The sequence below is a fragment of the Strix aluco genome, chromosome Z (genome assembly GCF_031877795.1).
Source record: "Strix aluco isolate bStrAlu1 chromosome Z, bStrAlu1.hap1, whole genome shotgun sequence".
NCBI classification, from domain to species: domain Eukaryota; kingdom Metazoa; phylum Chordata; class Aves; order Strigiformes; family Strigidae; genus Strix; species Strix aluco.
In genome coordinates, this window is record NC_133971.1 from 60182160 (window position 1) to 60205179 (window position 23020).

Below are 23020 nucleotides of genomic sequence, written 5' to 3' on the forward strand. Positions count from 1 at the left end.
AGCAAGGTGCCCAGCCTTTGAAGGCACTCAAACTCCTGTTTTTACTCTGTCTTATTAAAACAGCTATATTGTTACACATTTGTTGTTGGTCCTTTCTTATTGAGATCCAGAAAGAGCCTTGCACCACATTTCCTGCCCCAGGCACAGAACACATGCTGACACAAAGGTCAGAACCTGCGTTTGCTAACCCTACCAGCTTTCACCAAACAACTTACATAGAGGATATAAAGGGTATAAAGCTTTGGAACACGACAGTAACTTTTAAATCAGTGTATAATCAGAGATATATAAAGCTTGGATGTAATTTAAGCAAATCACCAAGTTCCGTATTTATTTAAGGTGAAATAATACACAAAGCCTGTATCTTTCTTGATACAATTGCAATCAATATGCTGACTATAGAATGAACAAGTTCCCAGTAAATGCTTGCCTTTAGTGTTTTAAATATTCCACTTATTTCTCTAATGGCATTTCACTGGTGGCTCAATTGCTGTATTTAATGTTCTGTCCAACATTGCAATATTTTTCTCCTTATTGCAAGAACACTATTCTTCTCCAAGGATTCTACTCAAACACAAAGCAAATCAAGCATGTTTCAAACACAGAGACAAATCCTTCAGACTAAGTAAAGATTACTTTCACATCCAGCAGAACTAGTACACAATATTAATTTATTACTAGCATACAATTAGAATTATCTTCAATATTTGAAGAGATTGGATGTAATTATATCTAGATACACATACATATAAATATTTGTTATAAAACATGCCTCATTAGCAAATCTGATCTTCTATAGGTCCTAAGATCACCTCCTGCAAGGATTTTTCCATCTCTGCACATCTTGTGACTTGCTGGCCCCTGATTTTTCCAACAGAAATCATTTGTATCCATATCAAATTCAAAATGAGTGTGAGAGAAAGTTTATTACATCCAGAAGACAATTTTTTTACAACTTCTTTTCCGTGGTCCCATCCTCCTAACACTCTGGAAGTTTTTCATAGCTCTCTGACATTTAGAAAAACTTGAGGCTGCAGAGACAGGTATAACCTAACAGTAAAAAGTATCATAACAAAACAAAAGCCACTTAGCTACATTCCAAAAGAGCTATTTGTGAAAAAACTAATAGCTTTCTTACAGTTACAGAGTAGTTCTACAAGAAACTTAACATCCACGTAAAAATCCTTAGCATGCACTGTGCAGCACAGCCTAGACATCAGGAAGGATTTCGTTACATCTTGAAAGGCCATACATTACAGAACACTCATGTGCAAAAGAAAGATATGGAAAAGTAACTCTCCCAATTACTGCCTAAGCATTTTTCAAAACTGGGAAGTAGCTAAATGAGCTTGGCATGCGCTTTGCTAAATGCGGCAAATCTATTTAAAACGAGGAGCTGGTGCATTCGGAGTTTCTTTGTAGCAAAAATACAGGGTGCAACTATTAGATTTTCCTCACATTAATTCTTATCTGACTGGCTTCTGATCTGTCACAGTTGAAAGATACTTCACGGGGCTCAAAATTACGCACACACCACAAAAACTGAGTGCCGGCTACCTACAAAATAAGAGTTTTATTCATAAGAACGTGACTTCGGCCTAGACATAATGTCCCCTTCCACCTTATCCCCTGATATCCAAATGGTTAATACCTCTCTAGAAATAGAGTTACATATCTGTTGATTAACTTACTTTGAAATATCTTTGCTGTCATGTTGCCATGGAAACATGACATTCCCAATAGCTGCCCGGTAACTGTAGACTCCCAGAAGCCCGAGTGCCATAGCAATTTTTGAAACCAGGGAGCATCTTCTTTGAACCAGAAAGAAGATCATAAATAGGGAGACTGCCGCCACGAAGGAGAGTTCAGATTTATGTTCTGAGCTGGGAAAAAAAACAATGAAACAAACAAGCAAAAATCACTTTCAAGCCACTGTAATTACTGCTAAACACATTTGACAGAACTTTAGCTACAGCACTGTATTTCCAAATGAATCCCTGCACTGACATCTGTTATGAACTTTCCAAGAGGTTTGATAAAATGCTTTAGTATTTTTAGAAAAGTGGTTTTATTAATGAGGTTTTTTATTTAAGCATGCATGTTTAAAAGTGTAATTATTGTGTTCCACCATATGCTAGTTATTTTGTTACATAAAAACTGAGCTGCATATTACATAATGGAACAAGGTCTAATGCTTTTAAACTAGAGTTTTGTTATTTATGCGTTTTGAAAGAGTGCATTTTGCTTACACTATAGCATTTCATTTTCTAGCATAAGCCAGAAAAGGTTTTTGCACTACAGAATTAGAACTATTCTCCCTTTTTAAATAACTGCATATGTATTTAATTTGTTTAATTTTAGACATACAAAACATTACCTAGCCAAAATCACCAGAAATAAACTTAAATAGTTTAAAACATACACACACAAATATATTAGCACAATATGATTCCCTTACGCCACTACAGCACCTTGTACTGGATCAATACATCCAAGAGACAAAGACACAAAATTTGCATCATGGCCAAGATGGTTACAGATACAGTTTGTTTGTTCCCCCACACCCTAAACAGATAACACTCATTCCAGAATCAAGAGCATTTCATTGAGCATGCTGCCAACATTATGTATTTAAATCTACAGCAATATCCATTAGTACTGCAAAATGTAATGGGGTAAGGCAAAGATCTGCACTCAACCCCTACTATACCTAGCTATGCAATTTCAGAAAGCCCACTGTAATCCAGAATTGCTAACCCCTGCCTATTGCAAATATTCCCAGTACCCAAAATGGCCTAGAACCACTAATTCTGTTAGATTTACTTTCTGTTAAGAACATCATGCAGAGTGTGAAAGCCAAGTGCTCCATCTTCAGTCTTCCACACTTCAAAATGTCAGGATAAAAGATCACTAACTTCAGAAAACTGACAGTGAGCCTGGGCTGTTACCTGCATTAAATCCGATTGCACTTATGAAACTCCAGTGTTATCTTTGATTTAATCAAAATTATATTACTTCAAACAGGTTTACTCTCCTATTCCCTAGTACATGCTTTATCAGGAGTTTGACCAATAGCTGTTACAGCTGTTGTGCTTGCAAAGTCACAGAGGAAAGGATATGTGGCAGAAAAATTGTCCTGTCATTCCTCCCTGCAAGACCCAGCTTCATACAACTTCACAAGACTCTCAAGAGATGCCCTGCTCTCTGCAGGCCAGTAGAGGAAAGAGGAAAGAACTTGAAGACTACGGGAAAGAAAATGTAGTCTTTATGTTTCTCCTCACTATTGTTCTTCCTCTACAGGAGCAGAAGCAGTGAATGGACTGCAGCACAACCTGTGAAGATAGTGTATGCACCATCTCTGACGATCAGCACAGAAAGAACTAATTTAGTAGCCACTGCATCTTTCAAATGAACATTTGTGGAAAATTTTAAAAGCTTTCAGGCTGTGTTCTCCTTGGCTGATCCTTGTATAGAGCAAGATAAAACAAACAGAGATAAATAGCTGCACATCATCATCATCTTTGTCTCTTCATCTAAAAAAGTCAATGCACTTCTGTTAAGAGACTCCTGGAGGCAAATCTAACACATCAACACAAAAAAATTAGAAAAACATTCCTACCTGTAAGAAGTAATTGCTGGTGCTATATCAAGCAAGACACTCACTAACAGCTGTAGTTTTCTACAGTGAACAATTGAAATCATACTCTAACTCGACAAAAAAGAAAGAAAATTCTTAGGCCCAGTAGACAGGAAGGGTATGTTCAAAGTCACGTGCACATCAGTCACTAAATGGTGCATTCTTGACTGTTAGAACAGGGGTTTATATCCAGCTTGTGTCCAGGTTTTCTGGTAACAGTCTTCTGTGATTTCCATTTTGGATTTTTTTGGACCATGTAAATTTGTTGCAAAAAACCCTACTCCAGTGTTTCACAGAGTTTGCTGAAGAAACAATAAAAGGATTTACAGCAAGTGAAGTCAGGTCAGCATAAATCATCTACGGTTTCAAGGTTTTTCCAGCTGAAGTTCTTACAGCTAGTGCATATTAAATTAGTATGTATTTTGGAAGGAGACTGAGGTTTCTCAACACAGAGTCCAGCCATTTAGCAAAGCTCTAAATGATTTTGATATTCTACTCAGAAATACAAGCATGAACATGCTACTCTGATCTCAGCTGAAATGTAATGGGTTTTGCCCAAACCATAAAATTGAAAGTGAGGAACCAATAGTTACCTGAGAGAGAATCTGGGGAGGGGGGAAGGAAAAAAAGAAAAGAGAGCTTCGGCTATATGTTCTTACTGTAACAGCTTGTGGTCTACACTTTCATACTCCTGGTATCAGAATTAAGATTAAAGACATTTCCTTCCACTGCTTTGACCTCACCTCACTACTCCAAACACAAGTAGAGTGAAAGGAATTATAAATGTACACGATTCATATTTTATGTGGATAAAGCCTTTTTTAATTGTTTACTTTCATTCTGCTCTCTGTAATAGAATACACAGGAGTCACACGGTATGCTAGCTTTGGGGGGAAGGGCATATGGGGATGGTTAAGTACATTACTAACAGAAAATATTATCATCTTCCCATGCTGCTGCTCCTCCTTCTCGTCACTTCTTTGCAAGCTGGCACTGTCATTGACAGCTTCACTCCTCCTACAGTGAGCCACATAGCAGCTCTGACACCTTCCAAGTATCAGCTCTGACCAAGATTAACAGCCAAATGAAGATAAGTGAATACTAAATAATTAAAAAGAAAACTCGCCTTTCAGGCAAATTTAGGGATTGCATGTTCTCTTCTGCTTCATGTACTGTCTGATTTTCTTTTGCTCTTTTTCCTATCAAAGCCTTTTTTTCTCTCCTTTGTAGAAGGTTTTGCAGAGTCTCTGCAAATATGAAAGAACATTTTCCTTATTTCAGCACTGCTGAATGCAGCCCTAGTAGCCAAATTCAACACACTACATGTAGATTGATCCGTGTTTTGCTGCTGACATTTTTCCATGCACAAACCTGCACAATAGTCTCTGAGCCTCTTAAGCACTGTCCAGATAAGTGAAATATTAGTCTGAGCATGAGCACAGATATCTAAAAGGTCAGTACAGGCTGGAAAAGAGGGTAGTTTGTTCATTAGTTTACGTTAGAGACAAAATAGAAGGCTGGCTAGGAAAAGCCTGAGTAGCTTTAACTCAAACTAACAAGGGCATATGTAATCTAAGGTTCTAATTTCTTATTACTAAAAAATGTGCTATTAAGACATAAATATGCAAATTAAACACACACTAAAAATAGAATAACAATCAACCTTACAGACTAGCAATGCATTTTGGCAAGAGGAATAAGTGCTTTATGCAACTCAGCTTATCACCAACTTGTAATTTATGCTGTAAGTAAAACACATCATCTCAATCCTGATTAAAACACTAGGGAAACAGACATCTCTACCACCCTGTTCTCTTGTGAAGGAGAAGCAACAAAGACATTAAAAACTCCAACCAAAGAAAATGCAAGCATGCTTGACAAATAGGAATTCACAGATACTCTACAAACCACAGGATGTACTAAGATTTAGTTGCGTTGTTGACTGATCTTTCTGAAGCTTGTCCAGTGAGCCATTTCAGACCCAAGAACTCACCTATATCCCACCACTCAAGTCCAAAAACTGTGTACTTCAAATACTGCTATTTGGGTAATCTTTTAACACTATAAAGCAACTAAAGTGTATGTCAGCATGGTGATATATATTCTACTCTCCTGTTAGACTAAAAACTGCTCCATTCATTTAAGTCAGGATGTAGCTCCACAGTAGTCCGAGCCAAACTGTGCCAGAGCTGCCAGGGTTCTGCTCTTTCACCTGCTCCCTAAACACGGCAGAAGTAATTACACCAGTGAAAGGGAGAAGGCAGACCTGTGGCAGCCCCTTACCCTGCCATGGCACAGTACTCTGGACAATCTTTTTAAAGCTCCCAAAGGCAGAAGTTTGTGAATCATTGCTTCTTTCTAATTAGATTTAAAAGGCAAGTGGGTTTTTGTAAGGAATGCTAGAAAATGGCAGAAAGAAAAAACTGTTTATGGCTGCAGCACTTCAAAAGATGCAGATATTTCCACATTTTGTTTCTATAGGAATTTCAACAGCAGCAGTGCTGGCTTGCACACTCTTCCTCCCTTCCTGCATTCCTGTTACTTAGTCAGTCCATTTGCCTGTGAAGCTGGAAGGTAAATGAGAGTGGGAAGTGATCCATCTGAAAGCCACAAGCTTCCCACACCATCTTGGGTTATTTTTCCAGCCACATCTATTCAGTGATTTAGTTCAGCATACTGACAAAGCAACAGCTGTGCTGGTAAAATACAGCGCCAGTGAGGGGAGGAGCAAGACAGTAAGTACCTTGCCGTGTAAGGCAAGAGCTCCTTTAATATACTATTACAGCCAAACAAGCAGTCATAGCCTAAGACTACAGCCATAGGACCTTTTCGCTTCTACTTGCTTCAAGACCCAAGCAAACATACCCAATGTGAGGCTATAATTTGGTGGGGAGGCACTGGGAGCAATTTACCTCTAAAATCCTGAAGTTTTGGTTTTGATACCTAGCTGCTGTATTTCAGCCTTACTGAAGGGAGAGGCAGACAGCTCTAATAATGCAGTTGTGATGGCTTTATGAAGGGGAAGTAATACTTAATCAGCCTGACAAGACTTCTGTGATGAGATGACTAGCTCGGTGGAAGAGCAGAGAGTAGGCAATCTTCTTTATCTTAGCTTTAACAAGGCTTTTAACACCATCTCCCATAATATCCTCCCAAGCAAACTGATGCAGTTCAGGCTAGGAAAGTGGACAGTGAGGTGGACAGAAAACTAGCTCAACTGCTGGACTCACAAGGTTGCGATCCGCAGCACAAAGTCCACCTGAATGTCAGTCACTAAGGATTAACCCCAGGGCTTGGCACTGGAGCCAACACTATTTGACATCTTCATTAATGACTTGGGCGATGGGACAGAGTGCCCCCTCAGCAAGTCTGCACACAGTATAAAACTGGGAGGAGTGGTTGATACAGTAAATGGGTGTGCTGCCACTCAGAGGCACCTTGACAGACTGAAGAAATGGCCCAACCTTAGCAAGTTCAACAAAGAGAAGAGACAAGTTCTGCACCTTGGAACAAATAGCTACACACATCAGGACAGAACTGGGGGCTGACCACCTTTCCAGAGATGTCTCTGAGCATCCTGGTGGACCCTGAGTTGATCATGAGCCAGCAATGTCCCCTTGCAGCAAAGACAACCAACAGCATGTGGGGCTGCATTATGAATAATGTTACCAGCAGGCTGAGGAAGGTGTTTCTTCCCCTGTGCTCAGCCCTCGCTCCAGTTATGGGTTATCCAATACAGAAAAAGATATAGGCATAATGGAGCAACTGCAGTGAAGGACCTTGAAAATGATAATGGGGTTCAAACATCTGTCATACAAGGAGAAGCTCAAAGTACTGGGACTATTTAGCCTCAAGAAGAAAAGGCTCAGTATGGATCTTACCAGCCTGATTGGAGGTGGAGGGTGTTAAAAAAAGATGAAGCCATGTTCTTCTCAATGGTGCCCAGCAAAAGGACAAGAGGCAATGGACACAAATTGAAATACAGGAAATTCTGTTTAAACACAAGGAACAATTTTTGGGGAAAAAGAAAACAAGTTGCCCACGACAGTTGTGGAGTCTCCATGTTTGGAGATATCAAAGACCCAGTTGGACAAGGATCTGAGCAATCTGTTCCAGATCACTCTGCTCTGAGTAGGGGGACTGAACCAAGTATTTTTCAGAGGTCCCCTCCAACCTCAACCATCCTATGATTCTGTTGTTTTCAAAGATGGATAGGAATTTTGCAAAGTGTGCCAATTCCAAATCACATGAGAAAAAAAAAAGAAACACAAAAATAGCCTCCTCCCTCCTTTCTCCTCCCTCCCTCCTCAAAAAAAAAAAAAAAAAAAAAAAGACTAAGAACAGATGTAAAGAACCTTGGTTTACCCGAGTGGATTGCTTGGAAGCTCCTGACAGGTTCCTGGACATACAGGATTTCCCAGCTTTTGTTATAAATCAGGAAGCCCTAGAAGCACCTGCTCTATCTGCAGGCTACGTTCTACCTGTGCTATCTCCCTCAGTCCCCACAGCCCAAGGCTATAACAGGTTTTACTGCTCTACGGACATACCTAGCACCAGGAAATCAGACATGGGAGCACGCTTAACCAGTACAGGATCTTCGGACGTTAAGTCCAGGCATGCACACACAATTTTTAGAAGGTTGGTAACATTCTCAAGTGTCAGTGAACATTCCTGGGGGACCATACAAGCAAAAGCATATCTCTGAAACTAACACAATTTTTCAGCTGCAAGAACATCAGGTCTGCAAGAACTTCATGGCTTTGTAGAACTAGTACACTCCAAAGAAAAGGGCTGACAGTCTGAAGAAAACATCTGACTCAGGAAGTTATTGGACAAATAAATCTCTGGAATATGCTCAGAATTAATTATAAAAATTCTCCTAGTCGCACCAAATCACACCTAATCCTGCCCACACACTGGCTTGGCTCACAATGAAGGAGTTCTCTATCATGTGGACTTAACATTGAGAATATGACATTCCTTCCTCAATCCCTTACCTCACCTCAAGAGGAGGAATGCATGGTGAAAGCTTTGGTATAGAACAACTGCTACAATGTCGTAAATTCCCTCACAACTCATGTCTTTCAGCACTCATGCCTGTCACAGCAATTAACATTTTATCTTTGAGGCTGCCAATAAGTAAGAAGTCTCATATTAGTTCATTTTCTCATGTCGCTTTTAATGAATGATGAATGGCATTTCATCCACAGTTGTAAGATATTGGCAAAAAATTTCTATTTTACACAGCACAGCCTCCCCATCAGCTGTCTGAAAAAACCCTGACTAGTCAGTCACAAGGTACTGCTTCTCCATCCACCAGCTGAAGTACAGAAGACAGTTCAAATATCAAGTACTGAATACTGACTGTAGTTCTTCACAATACTAAAAGGGAGCAGAAAAAGTAGAAGCTCTTCTCCAGTGCACTTCAAGTTATAAAAAGTTCCCCTTCTTGTTTATCATACTACACTTGAAAAATTCCTTAGTTTTCCACCCACACATTAAATATCTGTGATAGACAAGAAAGAATTCTATGTGCAGCATCTTCTCCTGCAACTTCATAAAGTCTGGAACTGAGTAGAACCTTCTGCCTTAATTTCAAGGGTTTAACTCTATTAAGCAATTTTTTACTTCCCAAACCAGACACTGTTGACTTACACAAGGAAAATATTTACTTTCTGCCTCTGATAAACCTATCATATATAATTGGCATTAATTAGATAAGTCATGGTGCAGGGAAAGGATTATAAATTATTGATAGCATACAAGCAATTACTCCTGCATGAAATAGCAGTGAAAAATTCCTTATGTTACGTCACTGTTTACCCACTTCGCATGTTTGCAGCACTTTCTAAACAGAGAGTGTATAGAAATGTATACATATTTCACCAAACAAAACACAGTAATTTTTAAATAAGACAGAAAGTATGACAATAAATCAGATACCTACCTTGTCAGCCAATGTCCAAAGTCTGGTCGATGAGCCCACTGGATGCCTGTCTGATTCAAGGATCGAAGTAGTCGACAGCAAATAAGGATGATCCATGGACTTGCTAAGCTTATCCACTTATCAGATCCTTTCATGAATTCAGCTGAAGAGGTGGTCTTGCCCAATTCTGAATGCCCAATACCTGGTGCTGGAATGTCTATATTCTTGTACTCAGAAGCTTCCCCAATACTATCAAAAGTTTGTTTCACAGTGGTGCTATATTGAGGGTCACATTCTTTCAGAAGAAAATTATTTCTACAAAGTTCCTGACACAGCATCAAACAAAGCGTATTGATAAGAAAATACCAGGTTTGATGCTCCTCTTCTATAAAACTGCTTGCCCCCAAACTCAAAACATGGCCAATTGTTCCAGCCAGAATCACCACATCTATTTCTGACCAGCTGGAACTGAACACAACTGGATTCTGGAAACAAAACAAAATACAGCAGTGGTGAAAGTGTATAAAAATTTCACTTGTTTAAGCATTCAGAGTGTGCTTACAACAATTTCCTCTAAGAAAACAAAATAAACAGTGAGACAAGTTATTTCTATCTTGAAAAATCCCCAAAATTTATAAAATAATCATTTTAGTGTGGTCTATTTAGCTAGCATTGCAACAAAATCATACTTTTAAAAATCACATTCTGTTTAAGGGAAAAAACTTATCTATGAATAATCATCACAGCCATACAGATTAAGATTCCCTACCACCCTGTGACAGAAAGTTTGAAACAAGCTCTCTCCCTGCTGCACATCTGTAGAAGTAAAAATAGAAATTCTGCAAAAATCAAACTTGAGATACAGCTAATACGTAATTTTCTAATAGTTTAAATCTGTGCTACCCTCAACTCAGTACAGTGACAGTCTTCACTACTCAAATTAACAGAAGTTACTTGCAGACAGCCTGATGGCACCCCTTAACCTTGCTTAGCTTGAAATGTGTCTTTCATCATAAAATCTACTTTAAACCTTACCCATCTATTACTTACTTCAAATGCTGTGCCTATCTAAAACTGTAATATTCTTGTATAATGCCTCCATTAGTTTGATTTCCTGTTCACAGCAGCTACTTGGAATTGCCTTATCATCACTGTCCTTGATCATACGGCTAAAAAGAGAGCATAAGGGCATGTGGAAGGTTCATTGATGTTATCAGGTAAAAGACCTTTTCAGCTCACAGGGAATACAAAGTAGAATGGAAAGGCATGAAAAGATCACATGGAGACACAAATCTGGTAAGTAAGCACTAAAGGAGATCATAAAGATGACCAAAACTCTTCAGCCACTTATTGACAGGCCATTAAGAAACGCCAGGCATAGCTCTGACTTTGTAACAGATAAGGGGGAAGTGACAGAACATGAATATTATGGATATCTGATGGTGCCTGTGGATCTATACAAACTCATAAAGCAATGCTTCAGGAAAGTGTCAAAGGTGGGGGAGATGGAGTGGTGAGGAACAGGCTGAAGGCTGGGGACAAAGCTGAGAGGAGGAAGGATAAAAGGGCCAGAGTCACATATAAGCAAGCGTTTGTCAGTGCACTTCTCTGACTGAACCCTGTGCCTGCACTGTGATATATCCTGTCTTACTAACTCCTCTATCTTTCTGTGTACTCTGTCTCACCTCTGGGCATTGCAAGGTCTCACTGCAAGTACCTGGGGACAAGCCTGCATGCCAGCAACTTGAGACAGAGCAAGTAAAAGCAAATGCCAGAAACTGGAGCGGGATCACAAGTCATAGGACCCATGTGCTTGTAGTGCCAGAGACTGCAGCATGTGAGGGTCCATGTGCCAGAGACCAGAGTGGGGACCACAGGCCATCAGGACTGTGTGCCCGAGGTTGCAGCAGCTGGAGGAATCAAGAGTGCACAAGAGATCAGGTTGTCAGCAACAGGAAAAGCAACCATGGATCACCAAGCTTGTAGGTCTGCATCAAAAACTGGAGCACCCAGAGTGCGCATCTATGTGTGAGAGGTCACAGAGCCACTGATTGCAGGGACCTCTGTCTGTTTAACTTCTCAAAGTCTAAGCCAAAGATGGGGATAGGGGCCCAGGCTGGGCATGCACAGCTGGGCTCCAGCAGCAAGGCAGGACAAGTGCCCCAGCCCTCGAGGTCACCAGAGCCAGCAGGGGCTTCCTAACATTCCTTAACAAACACATCTTGTGAAGCATTTTGGGAAAGACACTGTCAAAAATCATCCTTTACCATTTTGTTTTCTCATTAATTTTTCCTCTATTAGAGAATACCACAGAGTATCTCTTAAAGTGGCATTTTAACCACCTGATAAACAATTTAAAAGCCAGATTGAAACTACTGCATGCCATTTGTACTTCCGAACAAAGATCTCTGAACCCACTTTCATGTTAATTAAACTGCACCTTTCAACCACATCATCCTCCTACATTTGACCTTATGAACAAACTTTTAAAAAATGCCTTGAATATTAATACAGATAAATCTCACAGACAACGTACTCACATTCAAAGATGCATAGTACACTACAACTCCTGAACTGTTTAAATCATTTGTTAGAAGAATATAGAATATAGAATGTAGAAACTCACTAATCTTAGAGCGGGTAACAAGTGGGTGTAAACGATACAAATATCCCTGAGCATCTTAGACACAAGTCTCACTTATGCTTAAGATTTACTGACAGCAGCATATGCATTTTTCTTCAATAAGCAAGATGATGTAGCATGGAGAGGACAACAAACACACCTGATGCAAGAAGCTAGTTAACACTATCTGGAATTTTGCTTTGAGTAAAACAAGTTTTTCAAAATCAAGATTTTATAAGACGTGTGTGAAAGATTGCAGAAGGCATAGTTAAAATTACCACTTACTCACATCACCTCCATTTCTTCTGTTATTAAAGAAATATATTACACCAAAGTCACTTCACTTAAAAACAAAACCAACCAAAAAGTCCCCATAAGTTTACATACAACAATAATGGGGAAAAAAAACACTAAAAAATTTAGCGCAGTCACAATCTGAAATTTAGAAGGATCATAATCTGAAAAACTGCCCAGGCCCCAATATAAATTACTAGCATTTGAAATTTCTTTGGTGCTCTAAAGGCCACTCCTTTTTGTTTAGTATTCTAATCTGAAAAATCAAATATCATAAACTGGTATTTGGAACAAAAGGACAAGATAGAATGTAGTCTGTGCAGAGACCAAAGACCATGAAAGTCACGAACAAGAACAGTACATGACTAAACTACAGAGAGTTTAAACTCCAATAATTCCATCATGCTGACCTTAAAGATCTTGGCTAACTAAATAATGAGTGAGCACATAAACACTATCTGCTTGCAGAGACAAAAGAATCTGAGATCCTCAACAAATGCGGATGAACCAGTCTTCAATACAATTAATTTGTCTTCTTTATAAGACATAACATAAAATCTATATAAGGATTGATCCCTTTTAGCTGGTTGCTGTCAGCACTGATATGAAAACTGAAGAAGTGATATATTATCAATAGGGAACATGCAAAAGCCTCATGAAAATTATGGCGTTAGTGTGAAATGTCCCAGTGTCAGAAAACCGTCACTTCTTGCCTACTTGTCTGACTCTCACAACACCAGTGAAAAGAGAAAAAATTTACTGCTCTATATTCACATCAAAGGATTAAAGTCCAATGGCATTTATTGATAAACCACATTTTGGATCAGAGTTAGTCACTATGCAAAAAAGAAAAATTATCCTGCAAATTATAATCTTCTGAGCCTTCATAATCTAAGAAATACTGAAAGTAGCTTCACCAAGTTTTTTCTAAATTTACTGGTAGTCCCTCTTATGTGAACTGTGTCTTATTAGCAATGTTATCATTACAGTTTTTTATACAGCCTGACCTTAGATTACTTATATTGTACTTAGTTTTTACATCTGGTTTACAGGCACAGAAATGTAGGTCCTACTCTGATATTCACAGCTCGCTCTTTCTCGCTGATGAACATCTCCTACTCTCAGGAACTCAGCAGACACTTCAGATACTAAAAGACTCATATGACTCGCACCAGTATCTTGGCAAACATACAATACAGAATCTTTGGGTTAGAAATTTATAAAAGCCAGGCTTTCAATTCAAGCCTGTAATGTCTCAACTCCAGGCAGCTTTAACATTTGATACATCAGCATGAGTAATTAAGTAACACAGAAACTGATCTCTTTGCCTTAACTTTGAATGTATCTTGCTAGCTTGCAGAAGTGCCAGTACATAAACAATGGAATATATGTATCTCTGCCCAGAAAACTTACATTTTCTTCACTTGTCTATCTTCTGGGTCCAATTTGTTATGTGGCTTCTGTATGGTTGAGAGAAAAGCTCTTTCTCACAAAAATTAAGCATCCATTGTTAATGCCTGAGGAATTTTACAATCACTTTTCAGATGAGAAACATTTTATTTTTCATGCTCACCATCACCCAAAATTTAAATACTTATCATTCTGTTCCCTTCTGCTATTTGAGCTCCCTGCAGTCAGTCTTGATTCCCAAAGATGATAACTTTCTTATGACAGAATACTACAGACCACACTTGCTCCTACATTTTCACAGCAGTTTGGGATCATTTTTGAAAGCTAAAAGGCACCATCCCATCACCTTCTTTTTTTCACCAAGTCAAAAAATGCAAAAAAACCTCTTAGCTACAATTGCAGAAAAATGTTTCATCATTCGAGTATCACACAAAGGAGAAAAAACAAAAATATTTTTAAATGAACGGGATGTTTAAAAATAAACAGAAAGATGGACATTTTGTGTATGTAATGAAAAAAAACACTAATTCTGCATAATGAAAATTCTCAAAAGCTGTATTTGACAAGTTTTAACTTTCATGTTCTATTTTCAAAAAAACTGTTGGTTTTGATTTCTATCCAAAACAGGGGAAAAAATACAACTACTAGTAGCAGTAAATACTATATTTAAGTCAACTACCAAGCAACTGGAGTGAAGCTATGAACAAGAAGTTAAAATTTTTGATGATTTTCTGGAATTCGTAAAGGGCTGCATACCTATTTAAAGCCTGAAGTATCATTAAAAGAAGGGACGGGTGCTGCTAGAAACACAGTAATCAAAACCTAAAAATAACAGGAAGCAGATGCTAACATTGCCTGCTCTGGTCTTCGGAAAATTCATGAACTTGATAATCAGTTTCTATATTCAGCCACAGTGGAAAAAAAGCATTACAAATGAGAAGCGCTTCAGAGAAATCTTTAGATATGAACGGAGATAATTTGAAGAAAAAAATCACTCTGAAGCCATTAACAGGAGATTTTATCTTAATTAATTTTAAAATACCTACATTTTATCATATAGCATGAGATGAGAAAAGGTTTTTAGATTTTTTAACTGGCAAGACACTGATTCAGGATTTTACTCAGAAGAACAGGGCTTCAGAGCTCTTTCAAAAGTGAAGCCCACACAAGATTTGCACTGCAGGGATGCACAGGTCACAGACACTTTGATTCAAGAGATATTTTAGCATAAGTAATACTCCTAACTCACATACAAGGCCCTTCAAGATCAACCCACAGCATATATACACAGCATATACAGACAACCACTTTCCCCGCCAAAGTCTAGCCATTCTATTGGAAAGGGAGATGGAAGGTGGGACATGAATGTTTGTGAATTACAGTGTTTGTGATTCAGCTGCCAGTAAATAACCTCTCACATCCACACTGCAAGCAACACCAGATTATCCACTTCTCCTTTCACATTCTCTAGGCTCTATCTTTGTATAAGCAGCCAGCTGCAAAAAAACCCACCATATCATTCTGAAACATCCCTGAGACTGGTGAAAATGTAAATCAAATCCACGTCACTGCTTTTATACATTCCTGGAATGGAGGAAGTTAATAACTAAACCTACAAAATATTTCAAGCTTGCTTTGGAACTTGAACAGAAACAGCAAAGCCTATCTGACTGATGAGATGACATACACATCCAGCAATCTAGTCACCTATGGAATAGGATTGAAGATGGGATGACAAAAATGGATTTCTACATGTCTGGATACAAAGTCATGTCTGCCTCAACCAGAACTACTATTGCCTACACTTCCTAAGACATACTTCAGCTTTCCACATTTTCAGATATGTCTCAGGTAGGAATATGATCACAGACAGACCTGGGATGGAGAATCCAGTATTTTTTATTTCTATCTGCCCCAGTCTTAGAAAAACAAACACACAAACCTTCTGGAAAACATTGCTGAAAACCTCCTCATTCATGTATTATCAACTTGAAGTAGATGATCTGATCATCTGCTGGTATGTCCTGAGGTCCCAGCTACGTAAAACTCCAGAAAACATGTATGCACCAATTTCAGATATTCCCTCAAATTTCTAACTCAAACAGGAAATGCTTGAATTGGTAACAGTTCCATTATGGCCACATGGAGATACTTTCAAAGGTGACATGAAAATAAGTATCTTCATGTCCAATAGACACTTACTGATCCCTCTCCTAAAATGACAGAAGTGTAATTGCCAGTGATACCAAATTTCACTTGTGAATAAAAGGGTTTTTTTACACTTCTTGAATTCCAGATGGTCTCATAATTGGTACCAAAGAGGAAAAGAAGACAAGCTGCTGCTGTAAAATCCTTCTTCAAGCAACAAGGGATTGGATCTGAAGCTCCATCAACCAGGGAGAAAGCTCCAGCTGCAGTGGTCTCTCATATGCAGAATGTAGGGTGCTGGAGGCAAAGATATGAAACTGGATACAGTGTCCTGGATATAATTTCTAGTCAGTTTATCTGTTTTTGCTCAGTTTGTCCTCAAAGGCAGACGTACAGACAAAGCAGGGGTAGGGAAGGAAGACAACTGAAATAGAAGGGACAGATAAAGACTTCTCACACATACTGCTGTTCATGCTCCCTAGGCATTGCTGACTAGATGCAATCATCAGAAATGGCCAACAGATTATGGGTATGGAAATGGCACTTCCTCCTCTGAAGTTCCTCAGAAAGGTTCATTCTAAAAGTGGAACAGCATGGATTATATGGGTGCTTCTTTTTAGGTATTTCTTGAGAAATTATTTGCCTCTGTCAGGGAGCTAACAGTTAATTCCTTTTATAAGAAAAGCCCTTCCACCCAACTCAAGTTTTGAATACCAGGAGACATTTTGCAATTGCTGCTGTGATCATTGACAGTGCAGCTGTATTAACAATATATAAGCCACCTGAAGGAAGTTGTTCACACCAGCAGCCAACTCTCACCAAAAAGGACGAAAACATGACAAGAACAGATGGGAATGAAACCCTAAGACTCAGGCCAAACTAAAAAAGGCAGAGTTAGTACCTGTCAAACAATACTTGGTAACAGCCTATTCTAAATTTAGTAATAGACAGGGAATAGCAGCATCCTCCTAGATTTGTCTTTGACATAGTAGGAGAGCATTTTCCCTGGGTCGTATAAAGTTACTTTAAACTTACTCCTACAGCAGTGGGTTTCACAAGGAATTAACTCATCTCTAGCCATGTAAGAAAGATTTTTGGTCACAAACTGAACTGCTTTGAGACTACCAACCTGGAGGAGAAAACTATAATTTGTTGTCATTGTTCTCAACTCTACTGAAGTGGAACATCTTTACATTTTACACAGGTCTAGACAGTCATCATTTTTAGGTTCTTAGTGTTTGCTAAAATTAGAAAAACTGGTAACAATTAGGATGAAAAATTAGGTGTCTTCCACTGCTGTTTGTTTATCATTGCACAGCAGGTAAACATGAAGTTTCTACAGAATACACTGGATCATAAATAATTATTTCAAGACCATATTATTTTACTTTTTCTAAGAATAATTTCTACCTCATTTACAATAAAATACAGAAAACTAATAAAGGCCATACGTAGAACAACTCAGAAATGGCATAAGTGATCTGAGTCCATTTAAAGACCAACACACCCCTAAGTACCAACAGTGTTAACAAACGGTACAACTAGACATCTCATTCAGCAGATTTCTCCATTCACATTGATTAATTTTACCTTCTTATCTGCCTTTAAAAAAAAACCCACACAAGCATCACTAGCTTTGGCAGCAAAACAACACTACTTCGACACAAAAGTTTTCAGTAACAAAAGCAAACTGTGATTTATGCTTACAAAGATTGCTCTGTTAGCTGCTAGACCCAAGATGAAACTTCTCTCCCTGATTTCATTAAGCGGATATTGTTAGCTGACTTGTTACTCTATTTTAGTCTACCTAAATGATCAACAGACACACCTAAATCTTTTGTGGCTGATAAACATAAGAATGAAACACCACTTTCTACCAAAAACTCCCTTTTTAATCACTTTCAATACACTGAAATGAATTGCACTGAAGAAAACTGGGGGGGGTGGAAGCTGTCTTCAGGAGAGAAGGGCATTAGTTTTAGTCCAAGGCTTCTCTCCTAAAAGCAGCATTTCCAAGACGGCATAACATAAATTCAGAAATTAACAGAAACAAAATTATAAACTGGTATAGCTTGAATAATAAAAATCACCAGCCTTACTTGTAAGAATTTAAATTTATAATTAAGATTGGGAATTACATCATACAGCTGCATAGAGTTCAATATTAATCTCCACTCAGGAGTAGCAAAGTTTCTGAATTATATGAAATATAGCAGTTATTAAATGTTTCTCTAAGTCAGAAAGTTTGCTTTTTAGCTTGAAGGAATATGTCATCATATCATTAAAGCAATGTACTTGCCACATGTTGCCACACACTGAAAAAAATGGTACTAAAACCCCAAACATAATTCAAAGAAACAGAGATTGACAAAGGACTGTACTGCACAGAGGTTGCACCATTGAATAGAGAGCTGTGAGCATTAAAGTTACTGAATTTCAGAGACTTTTGAAAGATGTGACTAACAAGCATCAGAAAAAACAGCTAGAAGATGATTTTATGGTGTGACTGATGGTTCTTGACATACTAAGTTTCATAGTGAAAGAAAACATTGCAAATTCTGCTTCCTTGGAATTGTCTCAATTCTATTCAATACAACAATAACACTCATCAAGTAACTACCTGATGTTAGTCATAAGGTTACTACTTGCACAACTGAGAACATTTCTGAGCACTCCAAAGATTGTAACAAATACAATTTCTTAAACTTAAAAAATTTTAAAAGTTTAACTTCAAAATTAGAAGTCAGATTCATTTTGCTCCCTCTGTTACAATTTCAAAACCCTTTTTAAAAAAGCATTAAGAATACCAGTATAAGAAAGGGGCAAAGCGTTTTCTTATTAGTCTTAGAGCATTAGTGTCTGTAGTGTTTGGGAAAGGACAGATCATCACCAGTGCATGTTGTTGCAAAATACCATACATCTTGCTTTAGTTGCAATTGTGAAACATCACTCTGTACCAACAAAAAATCTGTACACAAAGCGTTTCTGATCTCCTAAAATCCTCTGCAAATAACTTACACTAATTAGAACACTTCTTAATGTGAAAATAAGCACTTCTATGATCTCCATTATAGCAATTGGTATCATGCCACAGTGAACACACCACAATTCACTTACAATTTTAAATTATTCAAATTATATTACAAATAACAATTTCTCTAAGTACACACAGAGAAAACTTCTATAAAACTTTACCTGAAAGTATGACATAAAGAACACAACATTTGGAACTGTAATTAACACATGCTCTTACCTTCAGTGGCAGCGTGGAATTCTCGGAGACCTTTGCAATGGCAGATAAAATAACGCACATGAGTGCAGAAATCAGCATCATCACTCCAACTGCTGTTAACCAGGACATACTGCAGAAATAGCATAAACTTTCTGCTGATGTGCATACAATGACGTGAACTGCACATAACATCAGACACATCAAGTAAAACAGCAGAGAGAATAGTGGAGGGGAGAGGGGCACTTCAAATTCTGCCTGGCTGCTCAGGGCTTTTGGAACGCTGATCAAAAGCAGCAGCAGAACCTAGAAAAAGAATAGAGAGTTAATACTTAAAGTATTGGGGTTAGCTAAAACATACACTGAGAATTCACACAAAAAAATCATACTCTTGTCATCCATGTCACGCTGCTGAAGTATGTATACTTCATCAAAAAAAACTGTGAAGAACTATGCTGTATTTTTGTCCTCAGTAAGATGTTACCATACAAATGGGAGAATCAGAGATTGTGTTTGCATTTATTAAGGGCTTGGGCACACAAGTTACCAGAGTTTAATAAATTACCATGTGCCTCCTCACCTGTGGTAACTGATCACATGCATGATCTTCATTCCCTGCAAAAGTAAGAGCTTTAACTCCCAATATCAAAATAGTTCCTAAGCAAACAAATTCAACCCATCATTTGTCACCTGTAAATGCCTGAAGTTACATACACACCCTGTCAAAGGCAATTCATCTCACAATGTGTGAAATACACATACACAGAGATCCTGCTGAGTTAAATAGCTTCCCAGACCAGGGAAAATTCTCATAGTATCACACAAGTGTATGCTACATTTCAAGCTTATGAATTTTCCTGATACTTATTATTTGTACCTCTCCTCATTTTAATTTGATTTATTGGTTTTACTTTCGCTTTGCTCTAACCTGCACACAGATCAGGCAGAATCCCAAGTTTCCTCTCAGATAACTGTAGCAGTGGAGATGAATAATATAATGAATAATCTCTGCTACCCATGTACAAACCCTTACAAGTAAAGGGAAAATTCAGCCACATGCTAAAATGCTTTGCAAGGGACACAGATGGAGCTACAACTAGACTGAGCTTAATCAGCCTGTGCTAGGGGAAGATTAAAACAGATCAAGATAAAAACTATCAGACAGCTGCCAACCTGTGATCTTTCACTGCCTCTTGTGAAGACCTCTGCCTAAAATTCTTCCAATACAGTGAGGTATAGTAAAGTAAACCAAAAATAATCCAGTGTATTGCAGTAGTCTTCCTTCTTCTTCATATTCTACTTCACACAGTTCACTTGGTTATGAAAATATGACGTTTCATAGTATCAAACTGGCTTAGGTCTTACCTTTTAACAGAGCATTTACAATTAAAACAAAGCACTCATGGTAGGAAAATGCTTGAATCGTAGTTATCTACAAATCTAAATTTAGCTCTTTTGAGCAAAGGCATTGTTACCAATTCATGTCCCAGAGGATTTCTCCTCATCTGAAATACACGATAAATAGCATTTATAGCATGGTGTAGTTTGAAGTCACCTGTGAGATTCCCCACCCTTATTTATTCAGTGAGGGTGGAAAATCCGTATCAAGACCAAAAGGTTTTGGAAAGCAAGGCAGTTTCTTGAGTACTGCACCAGAGACAAGAAAAAACTTCAGCAATTTTGCACCAAGTCTTACAGTGATGCTGAACAAGCTCTTCTCAACCAAAATTTTCATGGTCAGTAGCTACATGTTTCTTCTGATGAAGGCCCACTGATTGAGTAAAATGCAACCACATTCCAGAAAAAAAAAGAAATCCAATCCTTCAGGTCCAAAGTAACTGTCAAGAGCCTGAAGCATAGGTTCAAAAAACAGAGGAATAAAAAAGAAATATAAGCACCTCAGCTTTGTGCTGAGTTTTGTCCACCTCCAGATCTGCCATCTGTAGAGCGGAAACAGAACCCATCTCTCAACTTCCAAGGGCATTGTGGAACTAATTCATGTGAAGTGATAGGCAGAGTGATAAACCCCACCGAGCAGTCTACCATAAAGCCATTTCAGATGTATTCTGTACATAGAGAACAGTGCATACAAAATGAGGCATTTTGTCCTGACAGGACAAAGGAGACTCAAATACTGAATAGCTGCTCATGTATTGTTATCCATTCCAGGCACTGAACAGGACCAGTACTACAGCGATTACAGAGTCTTGTACAGCACCACACACATGCAAGGACTAAATTAAGCTTGCAGTAGGTATTTCCATCCTAGGGAACAACACTTATTTTTACAAAAGTTGATGCTCGTGACATCTAAAATGTCATTGCAAGCTTCTGTACATGAAAGTTCAGGGTTCAGGGATGATATCCCTTCGGCATGGTTCTCAAAGCATTACCACAGAGGCTATTTCCAGCATTTGGGATTTGCCCAAAATTGCAATTGCAGAGAACCACTTAAAATTTTCAGACATGGGATATCTTATCTTTATTGCTACATGAGACATGAAGTGGCAACGCTGCACCTTACAGCAAGTATTTATTTCAGGGTTCTACACCTATCAGTTCAAATAACAGTTCTTGGAATTGTGAAAATTGCCCACACAAGATATTGCCTGTTCTCAGCAGCTACGCTTACTGTTAGATAAAGAGGAGCAGGTAGGAACTTACTTGCCAGACTTTTTTTTTTTTTTTTTTTAATGCAGTAAGGCTACTTAAAAAGTAGAAGGTTAATACAGGAGTAATTTAAGTTGTAGCACATGTGCATATTTACAGTAACTAGTTACATAAAAACATAAGTAGCTTATATCAAAAGCTCTCTTGAATAATTTCAAAGCCAAGTTATACTGTAAAAGGAGTATTAATCTCATTCAAGCGAAAAGTCAACCACCTCTAAGAGTTCATACTTGGTAATTCTAAAGGCCAGTAAGAGTATACACTAAGTAGTCAAAAACCAGAAACTTTTATGTTTGTGTACTTAGTTTTTTTACAGATTTATTTTTGTACCTCTATAATGATCACAGTCCCCACCATCATCGAATACATATCATATTGTGCCACTTGTTTGCTTAGTGAAGAACTCAGAGTCTTCAGGGCCTCCAAATATTGCTTCAGGACCTTTTTGCCAAGATTTAAGAGTATTTCTGAATTATTCCCCTCTAAATACAGTCTGATCCAATTGCCATGGGACTTTTCTGCTATCTTAAAATGTTCATATCCAGGATCTAAGGAGGGGGAAAGAAAGAAAAAAAAAAAAGAGGTAAGAGGATCCATGAACAAAGAATGATTAATTAGAGATGTGATCATATTTTTATATTTGCTTGTATAGTATTAAAATAAATTGCTATGGAGGTTGAAACTTTTTTCATACCTAGAAAGTTACATTATCTTCCTGCAGCAAGACCATAATGAGCCAGTTACTCAGAATAAAAGCAATTAATCCCTAACCTGATAAAATGCCATGACCTCTAAAAGTGCCAAATGTATTAAAATATCCATTTAGTGTTACAAAAGGTTTCCAGGACAAACTTATTCAAATGCTTTAAAGGCTGAAAAAAGTCATGTTTTCCACTGGAGCCACTCATCATCCAGGCCATATTGTACAAGCCAAGTAGGAAATGATCAAATAGCTGATCTCTAGAGGAAACACCAAAGGACACACACACCACATTAGGCGCCTTGATTTTGCTGCTAAGCTAGTGAGAGTCCGTTGGTAACACAAAGTTACGCACACAGGATATGAGACTTTAAAGGAGTAAT

The 23020-nt window shown here is 38.2% G+C and overlaps 1 protein-coding gene across 6 annotated transcripts in view; it reads right to left on the reverse strand.

The window, feature by feature from the left end:
* Positions 1 to 23020, reverse strand: part of PIGG (phosphatidylinositol glycan anchor biosynthesis class G (EMM blood group)) — a 98733-nt gene that overhangs the window by 56379 nt on the left and 19334 nt on the right. For 4 of the 6 annotated variants that reach the window (XR_012621572.1, XM_074812151.1, XM_074812149.1 and 1 more), the window contains exons 7-10: positions 22268 to 22485; positions 19292 to 19573; positions 9585 to 10048; positions 1692 to 1883 (exon numbers count right to left, since the gene is read on the reverse strand). Coding sequence is in view for 5 of the 6 variants with exons in the window: in XM_074812151.1 (XP_074668252.1) it covers positions 1692 to 1883; positions 9585 to 10048; positions 19292 to 19573; positions 22268 to 22485 (1156 nt within the window). In the remaining variant the exon portion in view is untranslated. Of the gene's footprint in view, positions 1 to 299; positions 1558 to 1691; positions 1884 to 9584; positions 10049 to 19291; positions 19574 to 22267; positions 22486 to 23020 lie in introns of those variants that run through there. The other 2 variants (XM_074812154.1, XM_074812155.1) reach the window with 2 other exon arrangements.